We start from the raw sequence: 21216 nt of genomic DNA, 5'->3' as shown, positions 1-21216 counted from the left end.
CGGGGGTCACCAGGTTCTTCCACTTCATCAAGGCCCGCAACCTGCCTTACTCCATTGAGGAGGTCAGGACCATGACCAGGAACTGCCAAGTCTGCGCTGAGTGCAAACCGCACTTTTATAGACCAGACAGGGCTCACCTGATAAAAGCCACTCGCCCCTTCGAGCGCCTGAGCGTTGATTTTAAAGGGCCTCTCCCCTCCTCCGACCGCAATGTGTCCTTCCTCAATATTATTGACGAGTACTCCCGTTTCCCGTTCGCTATCCCCTGCCCGGACATGACCAGTGCCACGGTCATTAAATGTCTGAATGACCTCTTCACCCTGTTCGGTTTCCTCAGCTATATCCATAGCGACCGGGGCTCATCGTTTATGAGCGACGAACTCCGTCAGTACCTGCTAGCTAGGGGTATTGCCACAAGCAGGACCACCAGTTACAACCCCCGGGGGAACGGACAGGTGGAAAGAGAGAATGCGACAGTTTGGAAGGCCGCCCTGCTAGCCTTAAAGTCTAGGGGCCTTCCGACCTCCCGCTGGCAGGATGTGCTCCCCGATGCGCTCCACTCTATTCGGTCACTGCTCTGCACTGCCACTAACGCCACCCCTCATGAGAAAAGGTTTGTCTTCCCAAGGAAGTCCACATCGGGGACATCGCTACCGCCATGGCTGACGTCCCCAGGGCTGGTCCTACTGAGAAGACACATGAGGACCCATAAAACGGACCCCCTGGTCGAGAGGGTCGACCTCCTCCACACCAACCCCCAGTATGCTTACATTGCGTACCCGGACGGGCGGGAGGACACAGTCTCCATAAGAGACCTCGCACCCTCGGGGGCTGCAGTAACCCACTACCCACTACCACCCCCCCCCCACGATCCGATATCCAGCCCCAGCAGACGGCAGGCCTGGGCCCCGCGACCCGCTTGACATCTACGAGGACTACATACCAGTGCCCCAGCCTACGCGGGACTCTACGCCGGAAGCTTCACTACCCCTGCCGTCGCCACGTCGATCACAGCGGCAGACAAGACCTCCGGAGAGACTCCAATACACTAACTTTTAATACACTTCACCCCGCCGGACTCAATTTTAAACAAGGGGTGAATGTGGTAAACCACTGTTTGTATTCCACTGTGTACATGCCTGTACATGCCTCGGCTGACTCCTCCCACGAATCCAGGTATAAAGGTGACTGCTCCACAGCCCCTTTGTATTCTGGACCGGTCGACCACTCGAGGCACACCTTCATTCTCTTGTTAATAAAAGCCTGTTAATTACTCGCTTAATCTCAGTCTTTTGAGTTATTGATAGCGCATCAGCTGGGTGATATGGAGCCGAGGTGACATGTGTGATTCCATTCCTTACCATGAATTCTTTGCTCCCTTCACTAACAAAACACTGTGCATTGTCGGATACAATCATTTCTGGAATACCATGCGTGCTGAAGCTGTTCCTGAGACAATTCAGTGTGGCATCAGTCGTTGCAGAGCTCACTGGATAAACGTCGATCCACTTTGAGTGAGCGTCAACCAGCACCAAAAACATTTTGCCCATAAAAGGTCCCGCATAGTCTATGTGAATTCTCCTCCAGGGTTTGCTGGGCCACTCCCAGGGATGGAGTGGTGCCCCGGCAGGTGCTTTCCTCTGTTCCTGACATATAGTGCATGACTTTACCTTTGACTCAATTTCAGCATCCAAGTTAGGCCACCACAGGTAGCTCCTAGCCAGTCCTTTCATTCTAGTCATTCCTGGGTGCGATTGATGCAACTGTTCCATCAAAGTAGAGCGTCCCCGCTCTGGGACTATGATGCGTGCTCCCCATAGCACACATCCATCTTGGACACTGAGCTCGTGCTGTCTCTGTCTGTACGGTGCGAACTCCGGTCCCTCACGGTGATCTGGCCAGTCTTTCAACACATACTCACGGACCCTTGACAGAACGGGGTCCTTGGCTGTCCAGCCCTGGATTTGCGCTGAAGTCATCAGGGGACTGATCTCCTGATCCAGCATCAGGATGTGCTCCTCAGGGGAAGTACTGTGAGGAGATTTTGAGAGGGGCAGGCGGCTGAGAGCATCCGCGTTCCCGTTTTCCTTGCCGGCTCTGTACGTGATCACATATTCATAGGCTCTTAGTATTACTGCCCATCTCATTATTCTCTGTGATGCCATTTGAGGCACCGCTTTCATCTCATTCAATAAGCTAATAAGAGGCTTGTGGTCAGTACTGATTACAAACTTCCTCCCATATATGTACTTATGGAATTTCTTTACTCCAAATATAATGGCCAACCCCTCTTTATCAAGCCGTGAATAGTTCTTTTCCGCAGCTGTGAGCGTGCGTGAAACAAACCCGATGGGCCTTTCTGCTCCATCTGGCATGCGGTGGGCCAACACTGCCCCCACTCCATAGGGTGATGCGTCACAGGACATTATCAGCTCCTTCTTCTCGTCATAATGCACCAACACCCTGCTGGACTGAAGTAGCTCCTTTGACTGCTGAAACGCTTTCACTTGCTCTGGCCCCCAACGCCATGGCTCCTCCTTTCTCAGCAGTTTGTGCAGGGGTGCCAGCAGCATCGATAAGTTTGGAAGAAACCGGTTATAATAATTCAGGAGCCCTAGATAGGCTTTCAGTTCAGTCACTGAGGTGGGTGCAGGTGCATCCTGCACTGCCCGCACTTTCCCTGGTAATGGATGGAGGCCTGTGGCATCCACCTGATGTCCCAGGAATGTAACTTCCTTCTCCATGAAACTACACTTACTCCGTTTCAGGCGTAGCCCCGCCTCTTCCAGCCGCTGTAGCACTTTGTCCAGTGTTTTTAAGTGATCCTGATCGTCACTTCCTGTTAGCAGAATATCATCTAAGTACACGGCCACCTTTGGAATGCCCTGCAGAATGCTCTCCATAGTCCGTTGGAATATTGCTGGGCTAGAACTGACACCAAATGGTAACCTGGCATACGTGAACAGCCCCTTGTGCGTGTTCACCGTGACAAACTTTTTTGATTCTTCATCTAGCAACATCTGCTAATACGCATGACTCATGTCCAGTTTGCTGAATCTTTCTCCCCCAGCGAGCGATGTTAACATGTCCTCCATTCTCGGAATGGGGTACTGTTCCAGTGATGATACTCTGTTCACTGTTAACTTATAGTCACCACACACCCTTACGTTACCATCGGGCTTCAATACCGGGACTATTGGTGCCGCCCAGTCTGAAAATTTCACTGGTTCTATTACTTTGTCCCTTAGCAGGCGATCTAGTTCCGCCTCAACCTTGGTTTTCATTGCAAAAGGTACCGACCTTGGTTTAAAGAAACGAGGCGTAGCATCACTGGCTACATGAATCTTGGCTGTGGCTCCCCTTAAGGTGCCCAGTTCGTCCTTGAACACTAACTCATGCTTCATCAGCACTTCTTGCAGTGCCTCTGTACTGTCCTCCATTTTATTCATTGCCTGCCAGTACACACTCAACTCACTGATCCACCCTCGCCCTAACAGGTTTGGCCCTGACCCTGCTACCACTACCACCGTAAGCTCTTTGGTGACTCCTTTGTGTTCCACTTGTACTTCGGCCGCCCCCAAAATGTCCACCTTCTGTCCTGTGTAGGTTTTGAGACTAATGGGGCATTTACCTAGCTCTGGTACTTTTGCTTCCCCCCATAGCTTGGCGTACTCAGTCTGCGACATTATGGTTACACTACATCCGGTGTCAATCTCAAACTTTACTTGACCTCCGTTCACTATCAAATACTGAGTGAGAGGGGGTATGTTGGGCCTTGAAGTGTCTATACTGTATACAGTGAAAACCTCCTCACTAGACTCACTAGACTCTTCCTCCTCTTGTATGTGATTTGCCCGCTTTGTGTACTTCTCCCTCCCCCCTTTTGCATGCTTTGCCCCTTTAGCACTGCTTCTCTCACTCACTGCCCTTTTACAGACTTTCTTTAAGTGCCCTATTTTTCCACAATTGTGGCACTTTGCCTTTGCAAACCTGCAGTCCTTTGCATAATGGCTCATCCCGCCACATCGGTAGCAATCCCCAACCCCGACTGGTGGACTTTTCGCGCCAGCTTCCATCTTGAAAACAGCTCCTTCCCCCCTTTTGCATGCTTTGCCCCTTAAGTGCCGTCTCAAACGTTAATCCTTCTTCTGACAGCAACCTTTGCTGTATACTGTCGTCGTTAACTCCGCATACTAGTCTGTCCCTTAACATGACTGAGCGCATTTCCAAAATTACAGTCCTGTGCGAGCTTCCGAAGCTCCTCCACATACTCGGTAATGCTTTCTTCCGGCCTCCTAATCCTCGAATTGAATTTCCATCTCTGTACTATTTCACTAGGTTTCGGATTGAAATGATTCTTTAGTAGACTCACCAACTCGTCAAAAGATTTTTCTCCTGGCCGCTCCGGGCTCAGCAGATTCCTCATCCGTGTATAGGTTTGCGCTCCCACACAACTCAGTAAAATGGCCCTTTTCTTTTCAGCACTGTCCACATCGTTTGCCATAAAGAAATGGCTCAGTATTTCAATATACTCCTCCCAAGACTGCGACTTGCTGTCAAAAGGAGCCACGGAGCCTACCGTTCCTGCCATCCTTGGAGTCCGGTCACTTCAGCCAAAAAATCAAACTCCGTTTTGACTCCCGCGGCCTAGCCTCGTGCTTTTCCGACTAGTTTGCTAACCAACCCGAGCACCTCTTCCGAATACTCCAAAACTCTTCCGTCCTTTATTCTCGTCGCCATATGTGGTATCTTGAGGTGGCCATAGATGGAGACGGACACCGGTTAACTCCGTAACATGGTTTAATCAACACTTGCACATAAAAGCTTCTGCCATGAGGCAGCAAAAACAAAGAGTACCACAGTACAGATCAGACTTAACTCAGGAGAGCAATTGCCACAGCACCACCTGGTGGATCAGGTTACTCATAACCTCCCAGGTTACTACACTTCCTCTCTCTTGTCCATTTTCTCTCCGATTTCTGTTTCCATTTAATTTTAAATATACCAAAAATATATAACTTGATGAACTGCTAACCTGTAGTGATTCCCAATAGATTTTCCAAAAGCATGCATGATTTCCTTTATAAACCTATTGTTACAAATATATTGTGAATTGTAATGATTGAAAATAGCTGGCAAGATAGTCAGTTCTTTTCAATTTTTCAAAATGTTGAAGTGTTGTATTCTAGGCTAACATTCCCGCAAATCAGTTTTATTTATTATACGTCCGTATGTTCTCTCCTGGCACATGGGGATGGGGGAAGTAAAACATTCATCAATCCAGTAGTGGAGTGCCCAGTATTTTTGGCAAATTCATAGGGCTCGATTTTGTCAATGGGGAGCTTTTGGAGGCGGGACTCCCACTTTTTGGGTTGTAGTCCCGCCTCCATCGACTTGTGGCCAACCCACGTTATTTTCCCTTGATTGACCTTGTTAAGCCCGCCCAGCAGGCTCAGCCGGCCAATTAAGGGACACCTGGTTACTGGTGACGTCAGCGATTGACATTTCATGTCAAGTGCTTTTCACAGATGAAAAATCAGCGTTTGACAGCTCTGTGAAGCTATCAAACACTGACAATCTGTCTTCTAACTTGAGTCCTTCTACTCAGACTCAGTTAGAGAGCTCTCCAGACCAGAAAGCAGAGGCTGCAGCTTTTGACAGTTCAGCGGCCATTCTGCTTTCTGTGCCGGTGAGCTGAGGGACTCCCGAGAACTGAAGGAAGGAAGCCTGCAGGAGAAAGTAAAGGTAAGTAAAACTTATTAAAACACTTTACACTTACCTCACATACTTACCTCTGCACACATGCACCCATCACTTACCTGCACAACGGACATCTCGACCCCTCCAACCCCTGCAGGCCGACAGTCCACCTCGCTAACTTGGCGTGGTTCGGAGCCGCCGGACAGCCCACACTTCAGGGCTAAAAATAGGGATTAGGCAAAAAACTGCCTGTTGATAGGCAGTTAATTGGCACTAATCCCCTTCCCACCTTGGGGAGGCGGCTCCCAGCACAGGCTGGGTACCCATCTTCGTGCCAATGTCCCAGGAGGCGGGTTGGGGGCAGGATGGGTTCCTGCCCCCCGATTCTGCAATTTTCCCACCACTCCCGCCTCTAAACCCGCCTCCTCGGGGCTTGGAAAATCGAGCCCAGAGAGTCTATTTTACTGACAAGAGCCTGCAGATCATTGTGGAGTAAGTAATAGAGAAAAGGAATGACGTTTTGCTTCGCAAGGAGATGGGTGTATGAAGGTATTTTTGCATAGTTCTTGCAGTAAGTTCTGTAATTGGCCATTATTACCTTAGGCACATTTAAGGGAAAACTGGGTGGTGCAGTGGATTAGACAATGGCCTATGATTTCGGTTCACATTCGAGTTAGACAAATGGATGAAAATCTTACGTGAAACATCTCAATCCAGTTTTTCACCATAAAACTGTCCTTAATTCCACACTAATTGGGAATGTCACTCAGACAGATTAAAGAATGGCAGGTGTGAGAAATGGAAAAAATGTCACACTGTTGCAGCAGGGGACACTCTTCCAAGGTTGGACTGCAGCACATTGTTGGGGCAGAGAAGAGGGAACTTTACTCTGCATCTCCCTGTGCTACTCTGCCCTGGATGCTTGATGCTGGTGGCTGAAATAGGAAGAGTTCCATTCTCCAGCAACAACAACGACAACTTGCATTTATACAGCAGCTTTAGCATGATAAATGACCCAAGGTGCTTCACAGGAGTGTTATCAAACAAAACTTGACACCGAGCCACATAAGGAGATATTAGGGCAGATGATCAAAAGCTCAGTCAAGAGGTAGATTTTAAGGAGCATCTTAAAGGAGGAGAAAGAGGTAGAGAGGCAGAGAAGTTTAGGGAGGGAATTTCAGAGCTTAGGACCTAGGCAGCTGAAGGCATGGCTGCTAACGGTGGAGCGATTAAAATCGGGGGTGCGCAAGAAGCCAGAAATAGAGGAGCCCAGATATCTCGGAGGGTTGTAAGGCTGGAGGAGGTTACAGAGATAGTGAGGAGCGAGGTCATGGAGGGATGTGAAAACAAGGATGAGAATTTTAAAATCAAGGCCTTGCTCAACCGGGAGCCAATGTAGGCCAGCGAGCACAGGTGTGATGGGTAAATGGGACTTTGTGAGTTGAGATATGAACAGTAAGGTTTTGGATGAGCTGAAGTTTATGGAGAGTGGAAGATGGGAGGCCGGCCAGGAGTGCTTTGGAATAGTCAGGTCTAGAGGTAACAAAAACATGGATGAGGGTTTCAGCAGCAGATGAGCTGAGGCAGGGGCGGAGTTACAGAGGTGGAAGTAGGCAGTCTTGCTGATGGAGCAGATATGTGGTCGGAAGCTTTTCTCGGGGTCAAGTATGCACTAAGGTAGCGAACAGTCTGGTTCAGCCTCAGACAGTTGTCAGGGAGAGGGATGGAGTCAGTGGCTAGGGAACGAAGTTTGTGGCGGGGACCAAAGACAATGGCTTTGATCTTTAGCTAGAGGAATTTTCTGCTCATTCAGTACTGGATGTCGGACAAGCAGTGTGACAAATTAGAGACAGTGGAGGGGTCGAGAAAGCTAGTGGTGAGGTAGAGCTGGGTGTCGTTAGCGTGCATGTGGAAGCTAATTGCACTACTATTCCTCAAATTCATAAGCACAATAAATGAAAGAAAAAAGAGACACATATTTACAATTAAACAATTGCTAGTTGAGTTAACTGTTTAGTTTCACAAACTGTATATGTCCTGTTTGCCCTTTTCTACATTAAGAGATACTACAACAGCCACAAGACTCACTGACTTATAGTTCAACAACTACTTTTCATTTTTTTATCTGTTTCTACACCCATGCGATGCTAACCAAGTTTCTCATGATTGACCTTCATAAGCAAAAAGTTTTTCCTCTTTGTTAATTTTTGTAAAACCATTTAGGAGAGGAGCACTATTCAGCATAGCAATAAAGACGTCCAAACATTACATTACTTCACTGTGCTCGCACATCTACTTCTTCATAGTAATTACGACACAAAGTATAATATAGCTCATAAAAGATTTGCAATTTTCTTAAATTAGTCTTTTGAATGTTAACAATTTAAAATAGATCATTACTACAAAAACACGTAGGGATTATTATTGTTATTATATAACCTTGCATCTCAAAACAGAAGCTAACTTTTGTACTCCTTTTTGGGAGGTTTTTTTTCAGTATTCTTACAATAACCTGAAAATTGAGATGTTATTTAGTTTTACAATATTCTGGGTGTTGAGAGTCCAGAAGTCTTTTTTATTCTAAATATAATTAGGTACTTTCAGTAAAGCAATTTTTATAGATTAATCTTGATTGGCATTTTAATCAAATGCGCACTTTTTGAAACATTTGTATTTCACAACAATAGGAACAAAAGCAGGGCCAGGCCTCTTGAAATTTAAATTGCATCGATAAATTACTATGATTCCCTTATTGCAGAATTCAAAACCTTTCATTGTAGGTATTGCAGTACCCATTCTTACTCCATTCAGGTTCCTATTTAAGTTCATTCTCCAGGCTTTTATTTATATAACACTAATGGATCTCCCATGGTATTGCCTGTGGTATGTCCAACAATAGACTGTTTTACAAGGACAGGAGTGTTATACTTTGTAATACACAATGTATTATTATGCCGCTCGATGAAGCTATGTATCTTTAAGGTCACAAAGCCTAATTGTTCTGAAGTAAACAGTGCCTTTGATTAGTCAGAGTTAAATTGTTGTTTGGTGAGGGAACTGTGCAGATTAGAAAATGGTTGTAAATTCTAGGCTCCACGTGAGAAGAGTCCAGCACCAAGTGACTGGATTTCTTTCTCTATTTTTAAGATTGTTTTGCATCTGTTATTAAATGTGATATCTGGTGTGCCATGTTGGTTATATGACATCTGTGTGTTAATGTCTGGAGTGTAACAGACCAAGGAGAGGCAGAAATATTAGAACTAATAGAGAGGTGCTGGACAGTTTGGTAAAAGAGATATGTCAATGCAGTATGACAGAGAGAGAGAGACATAAAGATGAGTAATGGGGACAGAGTGCTAGCCCTGGATCTGAGAAGGAAACCAGAAACAAGTAACAAAGAAGTGACTCTACCAGTGACTCAATGCACACATACAACTGTAATAAATCATTGCTGGTATAATCACACATATTACATCCTTTAATTAAATGCAGTGTTTATAATTCCCTCATTTACAGATAGCCCATACAAAACACTCTCACTATATAGAATATAGTAGATGCTTTGGTGTGAGTTAGAAGACAAATTTTCTGTCAAGCAGTTCAGCTGACCATGAACAATGAAAGTAGTGTATGGTCATCCAGACTGACTCACAATGACAGCTCTAAAGTCAGTCCCAAGTGATACTTTTGATGTTTATATAGTATGTGTACAGTTTCTATACTTTACATAATATATACTATTTAACACTTCACCAAATTTAATTTATTTCTGGTGTATGCGTATGTTGCTACTTGTGGCTGTACAAGATTTTAGTATAAGAAGTAATCTTAATTGTTTTTGCTGTTTGTTCATGCATTTGGAAATTACAGATTTAGTAATGAAAACAAAACTTTCAACAAAATATTTTTAACTGTCTGCAATCAGATTATGTGGCATCAAAATTTTACAAATAATGTAGATGTAAGGGATAAGGGAGACAGCTGTTGATAGCATTCAATGTGAAGAATCACACAACAGATGACGAACCCTGTGTTATAGTAAGGTTTGTTTCTTCAGCAGATTACTAGGGAATAATACTGTACATATTGTAAGCAACACACTCTCATTAAGATTCCAAAGACAACATTACAGAAAGTCTGCTGCAGTTAGTTAAAAAAAATACTTGGGTTTCCCATAGTCATTCTCAATGCTTCATACATCCTCCTCAAAAGTACAAGAAGCAGGAACAAGCACAATTTTAATAGGCAAATTAAATTTCAAAAATGTGTTCCAAAATATAATTAAAGAGTACAAAATAAGGGATGATACTTCAATGCAATGGTGGCGCTCCTGCATATGGCATCATGGAATGCAAGGATACAAGCAATCCCCACATGATGGGTTCCTGATCACCGGGCTACTGGGGAAGCACTAAGTTAAAGCTATTTACTTTCCTGTAACAAGAGAAGGAAAGATCAAAATGCTAGTTATCCTGGATCACAAACAAATCTCCCAATGACTAATTACTGAGTAACATAAGCAGAGGCATGGTATTCAGCCATCTGCCCATCCTCAGTGTATTTGCTGGGGGAGAAACGAGAAGGATTTTATTAAAGGTGTAAAATTCTAAAATGTAAATATAAATTGTAAAACAATCATGTATTTGAATGTAATAAAAACATTTGTTGAATAAATTCACAGTATACAGAAATTTGATGCCACAGGGTCTTGATTTTTAGTTCTTTATTTTACTTTAAAATATTAGCAACTATTAGTATCCTGTTCTGGAGCATAAAGAATGCAGCATCACCACTTAATTTCAGACAGGACAACCTTGTCTTTTTGGCTTTATTATTTATAAACCAAAGCACCTATTGTGCTAAGCTGTTATCCAGGATGGATCCTTTACTTCTGTTCCTTCAGAGTGCAATTTGTTCTTAAAATGTAATATAACAACAACTTGCATTTATATAAGTGCCTTTAATGTAGTAAAACGTCCCAAGGTGCTTCATGGGAGTGTTATCAGACAAAATTTGACACCGAGCCACATAACGAGATATTAGGACAGGTGACCAAAAGCTTGCTCAAAGGGATAGGCTTTAAGTAGCACCTTAAAGAAAGAAAGAGAGACTTGCATTTATATAGCGCCTTTCGCGACCACCAGACATCTCAAAGCGCTTTACAGCCAATGAAGTACCTTTGAAGTGGAGTCACTGTTTTAATGTAGGAAACGCAGCAGCCAATTTGCGCACAGCAACTTCTCACAAACAGCAGTATGATAATGACCAGATAATCTGTTTTTGTTATGTTGGTTGAGGGCTAGCTATTGGCCTGGACACCGGGAATAACTCCTCTGCTCTTCTTTGAAATAGTGCCATGGGATCTTTTACATTCCCCTGCGAGAGCAGACAGGGCCTCGGTTTAAAATCTCATCCGAAGATGGCACCTCTGACAGTGCAGCACTCCCTCAGCACTGTACTAGAGTGTTAGCCTAGTTTTATGTGCTCAAGTCCCTGGAGTGGGGCTTGAACCCACAACCTTCTGAGCCACAGCTGACACTAAAGGAAGAGAGAGAGGTAGAGAGGCGGAGTGGTTTAGGGAAGGAATTCCAGCGCCAATTCATCATTTTATAAATTAAAGCAGCAAGTGCTTCTATTAAAGTTAATTTCACATTAAAGGAAACATTATACACAAGCTCGAATTTACTCCAACATAAACAGGCCTTCGATTAGGAGATAAGCCAGAGGCAAATCTAGCAAATGGATTAGGAGTCAAGAGGAGTGCGACAGCCACGTAGAGGTGTGAGGGCCATGAAGGGAATGAGGAGCAGGAAACATTTAGTATCAGAATCATTGCGCAAGAGGTCATTACACTCCCACCAAAGGTAAATATCTGGAGGTCCAGGCAGCAGAGACTCAAAAATGAAAGAAAGTAAAGGCGAAGAAAACGGAAGAGAAATGAGAGCAGCAAAGAAAGTAAAAGAAACAGAAAACATAAGAAGGCTGCATAATAATTCCACTCAATACAACACAGTTTTATTGTAAACGCAATAGTATAATGAATCACTTTTGACCACTAAAGCCAAGTGGTGTAAAACCCTTGCCAGGAGGCCATCTCACATCAGTTTGCGCCCAGTAAATGTTATCTCCAATCCAGTATGAAGCTATATTTTAAGAGTGCTCAGATGGTTCGATCATGTGGCTACTTCAAAAACTTATTGGCCCTGAAATTGCGGTCGGCAGCATAGCTGAGGAGTACACCACCGACCACCGAATGAAACAATAGCAAAATACTGCGGATGCTGGAAATCTGAAATAACAACACAAAATGCTGGAAATACTCAGCAGGCCAGGCAGCATCTGTGGAGAGAGAAACAGAGTTAATGTTTCAGGTCTGGGACCCTTCATCAGAACTGGAAAAAGCTGGAAATGTAACAGATATTAAGCAGGTGCAGAGACGGGGGGGGGGGGGGCGGTTAGGAGGGGAGGAAGGAATTGAAAGAACATACTGTGAAAATGTTGCAAATGGGAATGGCAAAATCATACAGCATGAAAAATGGGGGCAGGGATTATTATCTGAAATTGTTGAAATCGATATCGAGTCCGGAAGGCTGTAAAAGTGCCTAATCGAAAGATGAGGTGCTGTTCCTCGAGCTTACGTTGAGCTTCACTGGAACAATGTAATAGGCCGAGGACAGAGAGATCAGAGTGGGAGTGAAGCGGTGAATTAAAGTGACAGGTGACCGGAAGCTCAGGGTCACCCTTACGGACTGAACGGAGGTGTTCCGCAAAGCGGTCGCCCAATCTGTGTTTGGTCTCCCCAGTGTATAGGAGGCTGCATCGTGAGCAGCGAATACAGTATATTAAATTGCAAGAAGTACAAGTAAATCGCTGTTTCACCTGGAAGGGGTGTTTGGGGCCTTGGACAGTGGGAAGGGAGGAGGTAAAAGGGCATGTGTTGCATCTCCTGCGCTTGCACGGGAAGGTGCCAGGTGAAGGAGAAGGGCTGTTGGGGTTGATTAAGGAGTGGACCAGCGTGTCGCGTAGGGTTGCAAAGGGGTGGAAAGTTTCCGGTAAATATCTGGTAAATTTCCGGAAATTTTCCACGGGAAGTTTATTTTGGGAATTTTGCCCAAAAAAGCACATGCTAGCATAATATTGTTTTTTTTGTATTTCTTTCTTTTTTTTTTCCACAGGTCCTCTTGTAAAATTACTAACAGAGATGGAATCTTAATTATTAAGGAATTTCTTAATCAATATATGTTTATCTTCTTACTTGGCTTGTTTTAATAATTACAAGTTTTGTGTGTGACTGTGAACAAATGTGTCCTGATTGGTTGGATGAGTGGATGAGCGATTAGCTCCCTCTATTTGTAATATTTGCATATCGAATTGTGATTGGCCTGCAGGCATCTGTAAGACTGCTATAGTTTTTTTAAGATCCAGGTTAGGGGTCCTGAGGGAAGTCATTTTGTTTTCTGCTAATGTTGTGATGATGCAGTAAGTAAATCAGACTTTATACCAAATAAACCAGTTACTTGTTGAACTCTGTTGTCCTTCAATTTAAAATATACAAAATAATACACTATTGGTGATGTAGCGTCGTGTGTGTACAGGTCATGCTTCCATCACATGGAGCATCAGCAAAAATGTACTCACCCTGTTGCAATCGTGCTGATCGACCGCAGTTCGACACAGAGATGAATGCCCTTTATTTCTCTGCATAGAACAATGCCACGTTTACCGTCGGATGTGTGGAAGCATTTTACCCCAGGCATTAAAGATGGAAAGACTGTGTACATGTGCAAACACTGTAGAAAGCCATATGTAAAGAATGCCACAAAGATGCAGCAGCATTTATCCAACGATCTTGGATCACAAAAGGTCTTTGCAGTAGTTACTGACAATGCTGCGAATATGAAGGCTGCTTGGGCTCAAGTGGAGGAGGCCTACCCTCATATTACGTCTATTGGGTGCGCAGCTCATGGGCTTAACCTGCTCCTCAAGGACATCATGGGTTTGAGAACCATGGAAGCACTGTACAAGAGAGCCAAGCAAGTTGTTAAGTATGTCAGGGGAAAACAGGTAGTTGCAGCAACCTACAACTCCAAGCAAATGACAAAGAACAAGAACACCACACTGAAGCTGCCCAACAACACTAGATGGGGTGGTGTTGTCATAATGTACAACAGCCTTCTGGAGGGTAAGGAGTCGCTGCAAGAAATGGCAATATCCCAGTCTGGGGATATGGAAACCACCATCAAGAAAGTACTGCTGGATGATGTGTTTTGGGAGAGAGTGGTTAGCAGCCTTAAACTACTCTCACCAGTAGCATCTGCAATTGCTCAGATTGAAGGAGATGACGCTGTCTTGTCAGATGTTCTCAGGCTTTTTACTGATTTAAAAGAACAAATCAGCATTGCCCTACCCACATCCCTGCTGCTCAAAGCAGAGGAGAAGGCAATTGTTCAATTCATACAGATGCGTCAAGAATTTTGTGTCAAGCCGATTCATGCTGCAGCATACATGCTGGACCCAAAGCATGTTGGGAGACCAATACTTTCTGGAGAACAGATCAACAGCGCTTACAGTGTGATTTCTACCCTCTCACACCATCTTAATCTGGATGTGGGCAAAGTTCTGGGAAGTCTGGCAAAGTTCTCTACCAAGCAAGGTCTTTGGAATGGGGATGGGATATGGGAATCATGCAAGCATATCAGTGCACATACCTGGTGGAAGGGACTTTGTGCATCTGAGGCCCTGTCACCTATTGCATCGGTGATACTCCAAATCCCACCTTCATCAGCGGCCTCTGAACGAAACTGGTCACTTTTTGGGAATACGCATACAAAGGTGTGCAACAGGCTGACTAACAAGAGAGTGGAGAAACTGGTGGCTATCCGGGCGAACCTACAACTTATTGAGCCAGATACAGAAGTGTCCACCACACAGCTAGACACTGACACAGAGGAGGAAATGGACACGTCAGAGCCAGAGTCAGAGAATCAGGAGGAGCAATGAGGAGTAGAAGACTCAGAAGACTCATGAGTAGAAGACTCAAAGGGACAAAATAAGGACAAATTACAGGCTAAATAAGCTGACGCTCTTTTTATTTTATTTTAGATGGGTCTTTTTTGTGGGGGTTCAATAAAGTTCAAAATTATAACCTAAATAAAGTTTTGAAAGCCTGTTTTTATTTGTATGGAACAGTATGTCTATTTTGACGACAAAGATAATATAAGGGTCAGAGACAAAAACCATCAGTGTGCAAAAAAACTCAAAATTCCCATAAATTCCCATAAATTCCTGAAAATTCCCATGGAAAGTTTCCTCTTTTAAAAATTCCCAGAATTTTGCAACCCTAGTGTCGCGGAGGGAGCGGTCCCTTCGGAATGCTGAAAGTGGAGGTGAGGGGAAGATGTGTTTGGTAGTGGGATCACGTTGGAGGTGGTGGAGATGGCGGAGGATGATCCGTTGAATGTGGAGGCTGGTGGGGTGAAAGGTGAGGACAAGGGGAACCCTATCATGGTTCTGGGAGGGAGGGGAAGGGGTGAGAGCAGAAGTGCGGGAAATGGAACGGACACGGCCAGGGGCCGTGTCAACCACAGTAGAGGGGAATCCTCGGTTGAGGAAAAAGGAAGACATGTCGGAAGCACTGGTATGGAAGGTGGCATCGTCAGAACAGACGGAGACGGAGAAACTGGGAGAATGGAATAGAGTCCTTACAGGAAGCGAGGTGGGAGGAAGTGTAGTCCAGGTAGCTGTGGGAGTCGGTTGGCTTGTAGTGGATGTTTGTCGAAAGCCGATCGCCAGAAATGGAGAAGTCAAGGAAGGGAAGGGAAGAGTCGGAGATGGACCATGTGAAGGTGAGGGAAGGGTGGAAATTGGAAGTAAAGTGAATGAACTTATCTAGTTCAGGGCGAGAGCAGGAAACGGCACCGATACAGTCATCGATGTACCGGAAAAGGAGTTGAGGGAGGGGACCTGAGTAGGACTGGAACAAAGAGTGTTCCACGTATCCCATGAACAGGCAGGCATAGCTAGGGCCCATGCGGGTTCCCATAGCAACACCTTTAATTTGGAGGAAGTGAGAGGAGTCAGAGGAGAAGTTGTTCAATGTGAGAACAAGTTCAGCCAAGCGGAGGAGGGTGGTGGTGGATGGGGACTGGTTGGGCCTCTGTTCAAGGAAGAAACGGAACGCCCTAAGGCTGTCCTGGTGGGGGATGGAGGTGTAGAGGAATTGGACGTCCATAGTGAAAAGGAGACGGTTGGGGCCAGGAAACTGGAAACTGTTAAAGTGGCGGAGGGCATCGGAAGAGTCGTGGATGTAGGTGGGAAGAGACTGGACTACGACCCCACAAGCAAACATCAAGCCATTGTTTCCAAGACTGTCACTGACCTCATCTCCTCTGGAGATCTTCCCTCCATGGCCGCCTACCTCATAGTCCCCCAACCCTGCACAGCCCGCTTCTACCTCCTTCCCAAGATCCACAAACAGGACTGCCCTGGTAGACCCATCGTTTCTGCCTGTTCTTGCCCCATGGAGCTTATCTCTTCCTATCTGGACTCTAATTTTTCTCCCCTTGTCCAATCTCTCCCCACCTATATTCGCAACTCTTCTGACGCCCTCCGTCACTAACAGTTTTCAGTTTCATGGCCCCAACTGTTTCCTTTTCACTATGGATGTCCAATCCCTTTACACCTCCATCCCCCATCAGGACGACCTTAGGGCGCTCCGTTTCTTCCTCGAACAGAGGCCCAACCAGTGCCCATCCACCACCACCCTCCTCTGCCTGGCTGAACTTGTTCTCACATTGAACAACTTCTCCTCTGACTCCTCTCACTTCCTCCAAATTAAAGGTGTTGCTATGGGAACCCGTACGGGCCCTAGCTATGCCTGCCTGTTCATGGGATATGTGGAACACTCTTTGCTTCAATCCTACTCAGGTCCCCTCCCTCACCTCTTTTTCCGGTACATCGATGACTGTATCGGTGCCATTTCCTGCTCTCGCCCTGAACTAGATAAGTTCATTCACTTTACTTCCAATTTCCACCCTTCCCTCACCTTCACATGGTCCATCTCCGACTCTTTCCTTCCCTTCCTTAACTTCTCCATCTCCATTTCTGGCGATCGGCTTTCGACAGATATCCACTACAAGCCAACCGACTCCCACAGCTACCTGGACTACACTTCCTCCCACCCCGCTTCCTGTAAGCACTCTATTCCATTCTCCCAGTTTCTCCGTCTCCGCTGCGTCTGTTCTGACGATGCCACCTTCCATACCAGTGCTTCCAACATGTCTTCCTTTTTCCTCAACCTAGGATTCCCCTCTACTGTGGTTGACACGGCCCTTGGCCATGTCCGTTCCATTTCCCGCACTTCTGCTCTCACCCCTTCTACAAGAAACAACATTGGGTTCCCCTTATCCTCACCTTTCACCCCACCAACCTCCACATTCAACGGATCATCCTCCGCCATTTCCGCCACCTCCAACGTGATCCCACCACCAAACACATCTTCCCCTCACCTCCACTTTCAGCATTCCGAAGGAACTGCTCCCTCCGCGACACCCTGGTCCACTCCTCGATCACCCCCAACAGCCCTTCTCCTTCACCTGGCACCTTCCCGTGCAAGCGCAGGAGATGCAACACATGCCCTTTTACCTCCTCCCTTCCCACTGTCCAAGGCCCCAAACACCCCTTCCAGGTGAAACAGCGATTTACTTGTACTTCTTGCAATTTAATATACTGTATTCACTGCTCACGATGCGGTCTCCTCTACATTGGGGAGACCAAACACAGATTGGGCGACTGTTTTGTGGAACACCTCCATTCAGTCTGTAAGGGTGACCCTGAGCTTCCGGTCGCCTGTCACTTTAATTCTCCGTTTAACTCCCACTCTGATCTCTCTGTCCGCGGCCTATTACATTGTTCCAATGAAGCTCAACGTAAGCTCTAGGAACAGCACCTCATCTTTCGATTAGGCACTTTACAGCCTTCCGGACTCAATATCGATTTCAACAATTTCAGATAATAATCCCTGCCCCCATTTTTCATGCTGTATGATTTTGTCATTCCCTTTTTCACAGTATGTTCTTTCAATCCCTTCCTCCCCTCCTAACCCCCCTCCCCCCCGTCGTCTCTGCACCTGCTTAATATGTTACATTTCCAGCTTTTTCCAGTTCTGATGGAAGGGTCCCAGACCTGAAACGTTAACTCTGTTTCTCTCTCCACAGATGCTGCCTGGCCTGCTGAGTATTTCCAGCATTTTCTGTTGTTATTTCAGACCTCCAAATGAAATCCGCACTTACCTGGTGCGAAGCCACAAACAAAAACTTGCTTTGAAATGCTACAGAGTTGTGCGCAGCTTAGTGGCCCACGGATCCCAGGGGCGCACGTTGTGCGCAATGCGTACCTGGGATCATTGGGCCGGTGCTCTTTTCACTAGCCAATCAGAAAACAGAAACCTCTGATGCCTGACATCAATCAAATTTTAAATTAAACAATGTGAATATTTGTTTGACAAGTGCAATACTTGGCTTTAAAAAGCACAGGGAATACTTTGGAGTAAGTACAGTTATTTACTGGAAGGCTCGCCAAGATTTAATAGATTAAAACTGTTTCATTCCTCCAACCGAGCCTTTATATCTGTCTGGTAGATTGATACATGGCACTTTTATCTGTTCGGTTTTAATTATTTATACAATTTTCTCATTTCCCCCCTCCCCTTACGCTGTGCAAACAGGCTCCTGCACCTGTTTGCACCAGCCATAAAATTTTCCAGCATAATTGATGCGCAATTGATAATTAGCCCAACTCTGCGTCAGCACATCATATTAAATGAGGACGTGACAGTCACAGCGGATGATCTGTCTATTCGGAACTTGACAGGTTGCAAGTTCAGGATTTAGCGCATGCGCATCCGGAACTTGCGGTCAATTTCAAAGGCAGTATGACGGCGTTCTCTGAGAGTACATCGTCATACCGACTGCAAGTTCTGCCCCAATTTTTTAATGTTAGTGGAAAGCCCACCAGCTGGGGACTGGAGCTTTCCAGCTGCATCTAAGCACATTTATGCAGAGCTCCTTCAGCGCTGGCCTCAGTGGTGCAGAGTTGTTATAACTTCGGTCTGCCAACTGTGCATTACATTCTACAGATACCGGTCAGGGACCTTGCTGCAGTATAACAGCAGCCAAATAAATGTAAACAACAGCCAGGGGAAATCAGTAATAAGATGTAAATAGTAATTCATAAATTTATAGTATAATTTTAGATTTAAAATGCCTAACGAGTGAAAACACAAGTATGGAAAGAACGCCATTCATTTTTTTCTTGGTGAACTGACACTACTGTGTGTATAAACTTGGGGGGGGGGGGGGGGAGACCAATGGAAAACACTGAGGAATAAAGGTTATCTGTCGGAAAACATGACCAGGAGCACTGTTTGCGTAATGCATTTCTTGCCAGAGAGATTGCAATCTGATGTGGTTAAATAAACTCTAACTTTACATCGACAACATGCCACATTTATAGAATATTTAGCCACTTTCTATTCAAATGTGAGATACTTGCTGACAGCCAGAAGTATAATTAGTGATACAAGTCCTAATTGATAAATTACACCTAGCACCGACTGGGCAGTGAAGATTTGTCATTGCAGCGTGCGGTTAAGCTAATACAATCACGAACTCGATAATAACTATGTTCTAGGTATTTTTATGATATAAACGACATCCATGTTGCTGCAATGCACATACAGAAAGGAAATTCAAGTACTTACAGCGTTACTGTTTTGTTGGGCAGCAGGCTGGATTGCAAAGTTTCTAACAACTCTCCGTGACTGCACGCCACTTTTATTCGGATGATTTGCCTGCTGGGTCCCTTGGAGCGCTCGCTGGTGCAGCTGCAACTATCTATGATCAAGTCAGGGCAGCTTCTATTCCCGGCTACGGTTCCAAATAATCCGGCGACTAAATGCACCAAATACAAGAGTTTCATCGTGAATCAACCCTTCCGATTGATTGCTTTATTCCTAGTCTAACGTTTGTTGAACTGCTCATTTCACAATATTCCCGAGACCCGCAGGTTAGTGACCAGTCCAGCCGCTCACTCAGTCTGCAAACTTCCCAAAGTGACGAATCTCATCTAATGACTTTTCTTTGCCAGCATTTTGTTTCTTGCCAACTGTTGATTCAGAAGTGCTGGCAATTGGCTCGGGAAATGCAATTCAGCTCACATTGTTGGCGCTGGTGTGTGTGTGTGTTACTCGATTAGATAGGAGAATGTCACACGGTTCCCGCACAGCCACAGAAATGACAGCGCTACATTTGTCTAAAAGTCTGTGCCCGGCTTCTTGCAGCTGGCGCGCCGCAGCGTATCCTTTAAATCTGTTCTCTTAACGCGAACACATCTTCCATTTCTCCAATCACTGTAGGCCTGGTGATCTTTAGGCACGTCGCTATGTTTATTTGCCGATGGCGGGTTATGAAGACTTCGCTCGCTGCCTGCACAGCGCAGCTTCCCCAGTCGCGCTCCCCTGTACAGCGAGCGGATCAACAGGTCCGAGGAGCTGGGCGCTGCCGCCGATCCAGATGTGCTGCGCCCTCCCCATGAGCCGAGCTGTCAGTGGCCCGGCCGCGGTGTGAGAGCAGTGGCCGTCAGTCCGCCCCCACTGGCCCAGCCCCCAACCGCCCAGCCTTAAAGTTACAGGGGCACCTTTCTGTCGGCTCCTTGTGGGCAAAACAATAAAGGAGGCAACTGGGCTGGAGTTTGTAATGGTTCACTGACGGGACCACGTTCCCTTCGGCGTTGTTTAGGTTTGACTTCAGTAATGTTCACCCAGCACAGTTCATCAACTGGACCAGAAAGCGCCTACTGCACAATACAAAACTTTGTGTGTGTGTGTGTGTGGGGAGAGACATGCTGTGAATCACATAACTAAATGAGAAAGGATGCGACCCAAATTACTGACCTATATCTGTTTGTGTTTGCACCGTTACTTTACTGACCTGTCAGGGGTAATTCACTGGGAGTGCCACTCACTTATTCCTGTTTGAAAGTAAACATAGCTCCACATGTTTTAACAGGCTCGACTCTCTCGCTCTTTGTGGTTGTAATGATTCCTCGTGTTTTCATAATACTGATAGCCCGGTTTTATATTCGATTTCTCTTCCCTTCTATTTTGTCTGAGATTGAGGGAACACGCAGCAAACTTAGGCTCATAAACTGCTATGCCGTGGGATCTGATGCAGCAAAGGCCCATTAAATTTTAACGGTACGAATACGATTGGCAACTCTCATTATCTTTAACAGCCTTTTGCATGAACAGATTATTTTGTGACACTGTGGTCATGAGAACCAAGTATTTTAGCACATTGCCCAAGGACCCACTAAACTCCGTCTTAGTGCAGTCTGTAGAATACTTTGTGTGTTTTCAGTGCACTGGAATTTTGCAGACGACCTTATGTTCTTTCCTGGGCTTAGAATATTTTCAACCCTATTGGATAATTCAATCACAGTTAACAGGCATTTATCCCT

General features: G+C 45.5%; 1 protein-coding gene across 1 annotated transcript in view; it reads right to left on the bottom strand.

Annotated features, from left to right (window-relative positions):
• adgra1b (adhesion G protein-coupled receptor A1b) overlaps window positions 1-20359 on the bottom strand; it is a 1141355-nt gene extending 1120996 nt beyond the window's left edge. The window contains exon 1 of the mRNA XM_085994744.1: window positions 19460-20359. Within this exon, the coding sequence (XP_085850870.1) occupies window positions 19460-19677 (218 nt within the window). The 5' untranslated portion in view covers window positions 19678-20359. The remainder of the gene's footprint in view (window positions 1-19459) is intronic.
• Window positions 20360-21216: the final 857 nt, after the last annotated feature.

The sequence above is a fragment of the Somniosus microcephalus genome, chromosome 8, assembly GCF_052327205.1.
Source record: "Somniosus microcephalus isolate GS21.2 chromosome 8, FLI_Smic_1.0, whole genome shotgun sequence".
Taxonomy (NCBI): Eukaryota; Metazoa; Chordata; class Chondrichthyes; order Squaliformes; family Somniosidae; genus Somniosus; species Somniosus microcephalus.
Note: the sequence above shows the minus strand (reverse complement) of the source record. Positions and strands in the feature narration are given on the sequence as shown.